The 10,354-nt window shown below is 48.5% G+C and overlaps 1 protein-coding gene across 1 annotated transcript; it reads right to left on the bottom strand.

The window, feature by feature from the left end:
* Nucleotides 1–2,545: 2,545 nt before the first annotated feature.
* GNPNAT1 (glucosamine-phosphate N-acetyltransferase 1) lies at nucleotides 2,546–9,477 on the bottom strand. Its single transcript, XM_086613412.1, has 6 exons — nucleotides 9,460–9,477; nucleotides 6,974–7,161; nucleotides 5,771–5,833; nucleotides 4,990–5,117; nucleotides 4,397–4,458; nucleotides 2,546–4,010 (listed from the first exon to the last, which is right to left on the bottom strand). Exons 2-6 carry the CDS (start codon nucleotides 7,143–7,145, stop codon nucleotides 3,863–3,865), a joined length of 573 nt encoding a protein of 190 aa, XP_086469538.1. The 5' UTR covers nucleotides 7,146–7,161; nucleotides 9,460–9,477; the 3' UTR covers nucleotides 2,546–3,862.
* Nucleotides 9,478–10,354: the final 877 nt, after the last annotated feature.

Below are 10,354 nucleotides of genomic sequence, written 5' to 3'. Positions count from 1 at the left end.
TTTCAGCTTGAAAAAAGATGGTGTTACTGTTACCTCCTTAAGAACTACAAGTCACCAGTGTTCAGGTGACTGGCTAAGCATGCAGTGCTGGTTTTGCAGTTGCAGGGTTCATGATGTGCTGTTAACTGACTCTCTTCAGAAGAATGCTTCTGGGGCTGTTGGGAAATACATTCTCGGATGTTTCACCACTTACCCCACGAGTCTGTGACATGGCTGCAGTGGGGTTTGTGGATGTCCCTCTCTGCCAGCTACGAGCTTCTGACGAAACAAGAAGGGGAACCAGACTTTCTGCATAAAATTGCTTTCTATTTCAGCTCCCTTGGGAAGGGGTAGAGATGGAAAAACGCTATTGATTCATCCAACTATTGCCTGCCAGAAAGGCTTGTTCATGTGTAGTCTGGTTCTGCTACCTCACTGGGGTCCTGATGCTTCCCTGGGGAGACTGTTTCACAAACTAACAAGCTTCATGACTAAGGATTTTCCACCAATTTTTTTTTTTTTTATGCCATTACCTCCTACTGCTTCCTTCTACAGTCATTCTTCTGGTCTGTCTGCTGCCTTGCAGATAACGGCCTCTCTTATCCTAAGGGATTCTGACATTAGTTGTTCTCATATCTATTGTTAATCCTTTTATTTAAAACTTCTTGACATCTGTCTCTTTTAGCTTATGGCCAGTAGGTATTTCAATTAGTGTTTGCTTTCTGGGCATAAATCAAAGGTGGTAATTGGCAGCAGGAGTCCCTCACTGTGGCCTTGGAGGTTGAATTTTTTTTTTTCCCCCTTCTCCAGGTCAGACACAGCTGCAGTACCCAGATCTTTGGGATTCACACCTGTATATTAAGGTGCTAAAGTTCCCTTTTCCAGCTTAGGGGAAGCAGAATTTAGGAGCTTGAGATCTTTTCCTTGTGAGAGGAGAGCTGTTACCCAAAATATGAAATCCCAAGGAGGAGGTAACATTAAACCTCTGGAGAAACTGGTAGTTATGTTGTGGTTATTTCTGACAAGATCCTTGATTCCTTTGTTCCCTGAGAGGAGGAGGAGGTCTTGCTCTTTCCTGTTGAGCCCATTGTACTGTAGATAAATTAACAGGGCTTCTTCAGTTTAGGAGATGTGTAATATATTTTGATACCACCTGTTGCTGTTAAATGCTGTTATTTGTGGCATTTTCCTGGTTCCTGTAACAGTTTAAAATACATACACCTGTGTACTAGGTGTTCTTCCAGCTGGCTGGGGGCATTTTTTTAAGTCCTCAGTCTGGGTAGTACCAGCTCTACAGCACCTGCCTGCAGTTTGTAGGGTGTTTGCCAGCTGACACTTCAGGGCCCCTGCTGGTAATGGACCAGCTTCTGCCCTACAGCTCCCACCCCCAACCCTCTCCTCCTGTAAAAAACCTGTACACTGAGCCCACTCTTCCTCCACCGGAATTGCTGGCAGCCCAGCAGTTAACCCAGTGTGGCACAGGAGGTGACAGCTGTAACTGCTGTCTCCTCTCAACACAGCCCTGCTGTAACTGCTGTTTCCAGAGGGGTGGTAGTCTGCCAAGGTTGGGAATGTCACCTCTGGTACTGAACAAAGAGCTCTTCAAAGCTAAAGGGATGCTGATGAGCTGGATTCCGTCCCAGCAGAGGCATTGTCATGCAGCCACAAAACCAAGCTTTCAACTTAATTCATTTGTTTTACAATGATCTAAGCTGGGTACACAATCACCTGCTCCTCACTTGTACTAATCTTTTCATTAAGTCTTAATAAGGGCCTGGAGCCATTTAGATGGTGTAGATATCATGGAATTCAAATAATCCACTTTAAATTAATGGAAATTCAGAATAAATTAAAACTGTGAAAGGCAAGAAAATCCACCTCTGTCATTGGAGCTCAGCATAAATCAGTGGCTGATTTTATACAATTAGTTCAGAGTTGGGGCTCAAGCCGCTTGGATGCTCTGTTAGCAGAGCACACCTGGGAGAAGCCCAGTTCTACCTCAGGGGCAAACACCCCTAAGAAAATAGGGTGCCCAGGCCTAACTGCAGATGTGCTGTGGAGAGCAGGGGTATGAATGGGTTAGAAACTTCAGCCTGGCTCTGAGATGTGTCTTCTCAGTAGTCCTGGTAGCCCTGGGCTTGTGTCCATGTCTGTAAGCAATCAAGCTGTTTGGATGCACAGCTCTGGTTGCAGGAGAGATACTCAGGCTGGGGCTGGTGCCTGCAGGCAAAGGCCCCACCACCAGAACAAGCTGAGAATGTCCTTTGGAGACCTGCTTCATAAGAGTCATACTTGTAAAGATTCAAATGGGCATCAGACCCATGCTTAAAGTCAACATGGAGTCTCAAAAAGTGTTCTTTTCAGTCTAGGGAAAGGAAAACAAAGGTATTTCCAGCAGGTGGGACTGTTCTGAAAGACAAGAGGTCCATGCTTACCCACTGCTAGGCACAACACAGCAATACAGAAACCAGACCAGATACCTCTGGCAGTCTTCATTTATTCAACTTAAACAAAGATTATTTTTTTTTTCTTAAAAATAATCAATAAATAAAACAGACATCACCAAGGAAACACTGTATTGAGTGGAGTACCATCAGGAACATTAAATAGAACCCCCACCACAGCTTAAAGTAGCTCTCCACACCACAATGAAAGAACGTTTTGTAAGGCCTGACTGTTCAGGAACGAGACTGGCTGTTCTGTACGAACCTCCGCGTATTTATAATGCCCTATTCACAGATGTAGGATTTGTCACTCCCTTCGCACAAAACACCACTGTGGAAACCAGGGCTCTGTACGTCATTTGCTTGCCATCACTGGCAAAAGTGCTAAAATCATTTATCCAATCTTACAGCAGGAGGGATGCTCCACAGCAGCAAGGATCCCTCGGGACCAGGATGGGGGATTGCTATGCCGTAGGCATAAGCCATTACCAGTAAAACCACAGCCTCGCCCTCAGGAGTTCAAGTGCAGCGAGTCGGCTGGGCGCGCTCGGTGACGCTGAATGCGTTACTGCCAATCCCAAATCACATTCCCATTGAGTACGAGCCGGAGTCCCACTAAAGATGGGCTATATTCTGCCTGTCAGACATTCCAGTTCCCAGTTACCTTTGCCCTGTCGCAAGCCATTAGCTTGTTTGGTTTTGTTTGGGTTTTTTTTTGTCAGAAAAACAAGTAATTATCCTGAAAACAAAGTAAGTTATCAGCTAAAGTGCAGGACCCCTGCAGTGAGAAGCACACATCCATTTTTAGACTCAGAACATCAGCTTTAGCATAGCCCGTAAGGATTCTCCCCTACCTGCACGAACAGTAACAAACTCAGTTTTGGAAAATAGTGCCTATAAAACTTTAGGTACGCTTAACATCAACAACACTTCAGTGAGCTTTCATGGAAAGAACGGAACAAACGCTCGTTCTGTATCGCTAATTCCACACGGGAAGCATCCCCACCCGAGCTACGTCATCCTTCCCTGAAGTACAGACAGGAGAGCGATCCCGCGAGCTGTACTCCGGCTACCAAGAAAAGAAGCGCGAACCTTTAGAAAAATACAATGCAAGAAAAAATTTGAGATAAAAATATATACCTTTGGTTAAAAACCATCCCTTTAACGAGAGTCCTTTGTAACTCAGCTAGAACAAAAAAGCTTCACTTAAGACTGAACAGTAGTAAAAATTAGTTCGAGGCGCTTATTTCCTAACCCAAAGGACCCTTCTAAAATGTCAGTAACATTGTTTTTTTTTCAGGATTTACACATTTCATGTTCATTAATTTATAGGGATCATTATATCTGCAGCAATAAACTATATAAATTTTCCACGAAGAGAATGTTTGTAGCACAAGCTCCTCCACCAACAGTCTTTACAAAAAAACGACTAGAAGTTCTTAATTAAAGAACCGTTGAAACATGTAGTTTTCTTCAGATACCAAATAACCAAACTTCTTATAGAAATCCACGTTTTTTGGCAGACACTCGAGCGTAATTTTGTAACAGTTCAGTCTCTTACTTAGCAACGTCAGGGTGGACGTTAATCTGAAAAAAGACAGAAAACCAGCAGTTAAATGAAACTGCCCTGAACGTGTTGGGTCAATTAACATTTAATTAGCTGGAGTTATCAGACCTATAATGCTAAAGTTTGAAATCACCAGCGTCTGGCAGACGATTTTGGATCGCTGTTGTAAGAACCTCAGCTGGTGATACCTTCTGGCTAAATTCTTTTAACCTGGCTGGCTGGGGAGGACGTGCCCTGCAGCTCACCCGCAGAGCTCAACTCCTGCTCTCCAAGGTCTGGTGAGTGATCTTTGCCAGCTTTTTTGCTGGCACCCATCAGCGTGGTAAGGTAGGGGAGGACATAAACCAGCTGGGTAAGGGCTCGCTGCCTGCCTGGTGTTGAATGGCAGAGGTGGTGAAATACTTACAGTTTACCAAGCTGCTTTCCTCTGCACTCCCCGCTCACTACTACATCTTCTATCCTTCCTCGCTGTGAAAACACAGGCAAGCGTTAGTTGATGAGGACACCGTGGTGTGAGTTTTCCTACCGCGCTACGTTTCATGCTTGGATTTTCTGCTCTCTAGTTCGATACAACTCCTCCAGCAGTTGACACGCTCGTAACACCCCTTCCAGCACCCAGCAGGAGCTGCAGTCCCACCACAGCCTCTCCCCGCTGGGGAATTTCTATCTCTGCAGCTCCCTGTTGTCACACGTCTAGCTGGGACTCCACAGCAGTGAGACCCTCAGCCATCTGCTCCGTCAGAACCACGTCTGACTAGTTCAAAAGCTCACTGGGAGGCAGAACAGGACAGACATCACTGCTCTTTTTCCTTAGGAAAAGCCAAAGCTTCCTTTTACTATTTAGCTGAGCGCCCAAGGATGGGAGATATTTTTAAAATGCCTTTGTCACTGACTCAGCAGAAGGTACATCATCATACAGTAGCACCATAAAAATAAACCACGCAGGATCTGGGGACAGGATCTTTTTCCTCACTTTACAGCTGCAGCGAGAGAACATACCTTTGCACAGGAGTGAGTGAACTTATGTTCTATCACGAGCGTTGCCGTAGCAACAATCTGTCCAAGATTTGTGTCTTCTACGACGGTAACGTAGTAATCTCCAGATCTCTTCATGTGCTCAAAGGTTTCTGTGGAAGTGGACAGACAGTGGAACAGTCACCGTTAATCTCGGATTAAATTGCTTCGAAGCCTAACACCTGCAACGGATTCTGAATGCAGATCACTGCAGGGTTCAGGATCACCAGGAAGATGCGTCCAAGACCCTACAACCTGAAAGCCCCAGAGTCAGACTAACCCAGAGACGGAACCAGGAAAAAGCAGAAATGAAACAAATGCCTTTTCCTTAGCTGCCAAGAGAACCCTCCTTCCCCAGTGTCTCTGCAGATGGGCACTACGATGAAGGTGGCAGTACTTCTAAGCCTTCTTATATCTCAATTAAACCAGCGAAGCAAGCTCAGGATGCTGTTGAGCCTCTGCCTCACTACCGGTGCTGCAATAATTCAGCCAAAACCAGCCACCACCCAGCAGTCCCTTCCACCAGGTGTCTAAAGCTCACTCTCAAAAGCAGGTATACGATTTAGGCCTGTCCTAGCCAAGAAGCCCTTTGGGATAGCTGCAACTGGATCCTATTGCCAAAGGCTGCCTCGGGAGCTGAGCTAATAAATCCCTCTGGCATCAGGCGGTCGGGAGCCTCGCACTCAAGCAGCTTTGCTGTCAGCATCAGTATCCTCTGGTTCCCAGCAAACTCTGTGGAAGTGCCAAGAAACAATGATATACTCACTGATAAACTGCTCTGGGCTTGCAACTCCAGTTTCAGTCAGCTGACCCAGAACCTTAAAAAAGCCTGTTATAAAAGAAGGAAAAAAAAAAAAAAAACAACACAAATCCTCAGTGAGGGACAGAGACAAACAATTAGCTCCTAATAGCACAGAACAACTCGACACAGCTGTTTGGAGAGTTAACATCCCCATAGCACCATCCAGTTCAGTTGTATGTAAAAGCCTCTGCTCTGCATGTCATAGAACTAGACCTTAATCTTAAAATCAAACTCCCACCTCCAGCAATGCTGAAGGATCAGCTAATGCAGCAGCAGCACACTGCAGATCGAGTGCAGACGATGCGTACGTCCTACCAAGGAAAGCATGAGCCTGAAATTATGCGATATTAAGCTGTATGTTCAGAACAAACTTTTTGGCCAAGTTACAGAATTGAAGAAATCTCCACGCACTAAGAATACGTGGGTTCTCATTACTTTAATGTAAAAGGGAACAGTGTGAACAACTGTACTCCCTCTCTAAAGGTGGGGTGAATAGGAAGCTGTGGATTATTTGAAAGACTTGACTTGAATTTTAAGATTGTTTTTGAGGTTAAAGCAGTGAAGCCAATTTTGAGGGTCACCCAACACCTAATCCATGGTACCAAGTGCTCGAATTCCTAACTGATAAAAATCACAGAATGTTAGGAATTGGAAGGGACCTCAAAGGATCATCTAGTCCAATCCCCCTGCTGGAGCAGGACCACCTAGATCAGATCACACAAGAACACGTCCAGGCGGGTTTGGAACATCTCCAGAGAAGGAGACTCGACAACCTCTCTGGGCAGCCTGTTCCAGTGTTCTGTTACCCTTACTGGGAAGAAGTTCTTCCTCATGTTTAAGCAGAACCTCCTATGTTCCAGCTTATATGCATTTCCCCTTATCCTATCATTGGATGCCAGTGAGAAGAGCCTGGCTCCATCCTCATGACAGTCACCCTTTCCATATTTACAAACATGAATGAGGTCCCCCCTCAGTCTCCTCTTCTCCAAGCTAAAGAGACCCAGCTCCCTCAGCCTTTCCTCATAAGGGAGATGCTCCACTCCCACAAAAATAACCCAAATCAGATAAAATGAGCGATCCTAATCTATTGAGAGATCATGCAGAAATACAGATTATCTAGTACAGCACCCAGCTTTCTTTTGCTGTGATCATTAAACAGGATTCTACCTCGATTTAAATCAGCTGTGCAAAGTGGTCTCAGAACTAGGCCATCTCCTGGATCTAGAGGAGAAATAGCAGGAGAAAACGTCGTCGTGTTCTCACTCCAGTCAAGTTCATGCAGAATACTTGGGTCAAACATCGGTGTGTCATCGGGCATCACGGTTGCAACAGGCATCATGGCTGCAACAGGTGTTCTGGAACAGAATGCACACGGGTAAGGAACATGTTGGTTTGCTCTTGTTTTAATTTTTAAATATCCTATTTCCCCTGGTTATATCACACTGTCATGTCATGTTCCTTAGGGATGTAAAGAAAGGTGAGTGAAACTGCTCTTCACTTTATCTGCAATTTAAGGTCCTCAACCTTCACCCAGCTGGTTAAACAAAGAGCACACACACTGACACCGTGCACGTTATCTAAAATCAACATGTGTGGCACTTTGGTGTTCATCTGGGAAGTTTTTTCTCTTGGAAAAAAAACCCAACAAAACAACAGATAAGACATTGACTAGGATATTTAACCTCTGTAGCCCTTGGAAAAGGAAAGAAAGCATCTCACGCTCTCAAGAAGCCTCCCGAAAATACAGTTTTATAGAGGAAATACTAATGTAAATTTTCCCATTTTAAACTGGCAGCACTACATCACAGATGATACGACAGCCTGCACGCACGCTTACAGCCCGCAGCGCAGTTCTCCCGTGGTCATGTTTGCTCGGTGTATTTACAACATCTAATGCCACCTCAGCTGTACGGCACAGCTCCTCGTTGTCCATTAACAGGTAAAACAGAACTGCCAAGGTGATGATGAGATGCCTGTTAATCATTAAAGAGATATTTGGGAACTGTATATTATACAGAGTAAGAGGAAGCCAAGGGGTGTGTTTTCCTAACTGCTAGATAAAGGAAAATAATCCTTACTTTGTCACCTGTGGAATACCTGGTCAGGTTTCCGGTATGAGCAGAGCATCTCATGGGAACTTCTCCTGAGACTAAGTTCTTTACATATCTTCCAATTAACTTGGCTGCACCATAAAAGATACAGTGGTTGCACGCTGTTGAGCAGCCAAACGAACGTCAGAAAATGCGTTTGGGATGAATATTTTTTAAAATAAGACATCTTACAGTCCTGCTAAGCTGCCCAGAGAGGATGTTAGCTATGAAGCACCTCAGTGTAACCACGGCACGCGAGCCTCAAAACTGATGGTAGCTCTGGAAACCCAACTGAAAAAGCTTCTTTAAAAAAAAAAAACAAAATCCAAGCACAAAAATCTCTTTTTATGCCACCTGCTGTTATATACTGGCCTTTAAATCCCCATTTTCATCTCAATCTCGCATATAAAAGAGAAAAAAACGCTGTTATAGCAATTAAACAGCAATAGAAATTCTCATCTCACACGAATTTTCAAAATGGAACAGCGGGAAAAACGAAGCGCAGGGAAAAACATTTCCATAGATGGGGAGAGTCAGAAGTGAGAATCGAGGTTTTCCGAGTCCCAATCCTGAGCTTTAGCGATGGGATCGCGCTGATACACGCGAAGGACTGCGAGCCCATCGCCGGCACATTAATTATGGCACTGCTAGAAAAACTGAAGCCTGCCTGGTTCCAGCAATACATTTGGCATCTCTGCTCCTGGATCTTGATTATTCCAACGTTGCTGTCACCCTGTCCTGTCACAAAGCCTTCCTGGAATGCATGACCGTTCATAACAACATTCAAACAGTGCCCCTGTACAGAATAACCCCAATCTAATTAATCTCGGCTCAGAGTTACTGAATACCAAGCACACACAGCGGCAGAAAAGCACATGACGGAAATAACATTTAGGATGCTTTTCGAGCAGTTAGTGACAAACTAAGAGTTATTTTGCCACCTACATCTGGCACCGCTGGAGCAGGAAGAAGTCTGAAGCTTCACGCGTTTCCTGGAGTCAGGAATACGACTTGCTCAATAGACACGCCTTGGCCAAGTCGGAACAGGATCGATGCACGGGAAGGAAGCGCTCCGGCCTGTTCCGACGGCTCCTTCCCCCTCCGGGCCTGCCGGGCTCTCTCCTAGACCAGGCGCTGGTCCCGAAGTCGCCCCCCGGAGCACCTCGTGCTCCCCACCCGCGTCGGGAGCGGGACGGGGCCGTGGCAGCGCCCACGGGCCACGCTCGGCCCCTCTCGCCCATCCCACCTCCCTCCGCTCCGTCCCGGGATGCCGGCGGGGAGGCAGCACCGCACGCGCGGGGTCCCCCCGGGACGAGCTGCCCGCCCGCGGGGCACACAGTCCCCCGGCCGGAGGGGCCGGCGGGTGCTCGGCCGGACTTCCGCCGGCCCCGCAGCTGCGGAGGACGGGGTGGCGGAGCAAGAGACCGCCCGCACGGCCCCGCCACCGGCTCCCCACGGTCCGGCCGGAGGGGGGGGGGGGGGGGGGGGGGGGGGAAGACCGCAACACCCCCACGCACGACCCCCCGCAAAACCCCTCCAGGGGGTCCCCCCGCCCGCACTCACCCGCGCACGAGGCCGCGCGCGCCGCCCGCACCGGCTCCGCCGCAGGCGCCGCACGGACGTGGCAGAGGGGGCGGGGCCCGCCACGCACGCACGCCGGAGCGCAGCCAATCGCCGCGCTGGCCGGCCCCGCCCCGGCTTCGCGCGCCCGCAACGCCGCACCGCCCCCGCGCCGGCCTGGCGACCTCCGGGGTAGCCCCGCCCCCGCGCGCGGATTGGACGGTGGGCGGGGAGGCCACGCCCCCTCTCTGACAGAGGCCCCGCCCCCCGCTCCAGCCCCGCCACAAAATGGCGGCGCTTGTGATCGGGGATGTTTCGCCCCGACGGCGCTTGCGGTGGGCTCGGCGGGAGGAAGGCTGAGGGCGGCGAGGCTGACCACGAGCTGCCCCACCGCCCCACTCCGCCTCAGGGCCGCAGAGCCGCAGAGCCTGAGGCGTTTGCCGTTCCCTGACAGGGTTTTGGAAAGCTGGGAGAAAATCCCGCCGTCTCCCTGAGCCAGCCGTCCCCCCAGGAGCGAGGCGGGTGGCGGGAAGCAGGCGGTGACCCTCAGCGTGGGGGTGATGGCTCCTGCAGGGGTGTGTGGGGAGAACTCTGCGGCGCGGTGTGTCTGGTGTCTGTGCTGCCTCACGCCTTCCTCTCACCTGCTTGCTCTTTACAACTTGGTGGTTTGTTTTTTTGGTTTTAGCAGTTTTTCCTGTAAAGATCCTGGTATTCGTTTTGACCGATGGCAGGACTTTCTTCTAGGGGGAGGATAAAACTGAGGCCCGGACCACCTGAGGTCAGCGAAGGTCTGTGTGATGCTTTGCAGAAGCAACAGATCACCACGCATGGTGTAATCGCTGGGTGCTCCCCATATGTTTCCCTGTGTTTTCACTGGGGTTTAGCCTCTGGAGTTCCT

Source organism: Tauraco erythrolophus, chromosome 6, assembly GCF_009769465.1.
Source record: "Tauraco erythrolophus isolate bTauEry1 chromosome 6, bTauEry1.pri, whole genome shotgun sequence".
NCBI classification, from domain to species: domain Eukaryota; kingdom Metazoa; phylum Chordata; class Aves; order Musophagiformes; family Musophagidae; genus Tauraco; species Tauraco erythrolophus.
This window is presented reverse-complemented; position numbering and strand designations above follow the sequence as displayed.

Coding starts and splice junctions, on each gene's coding strand:
- GNPNAT1 (XM_086613412.1), bottom strand. CDS start 7,145: ATGATGCCTGTTGCAACCGTGATGCCCGATGACACACCGATGTTTGAC. Junction 5,834..6,973: donor CACAGCTGATTTAAATCGAG/GTAGAATCCTGT, acceptor CTTTTATAACAG/GCTTTTTTAAGGTTCTGGGT. Junction 4,459..4,989: donor TCACTCACTCCTGTGCAAAG/GTATGTTCTCTC, acceptor GTGTTTTCACAG/CGAGGAAGGATAGAAGATGT.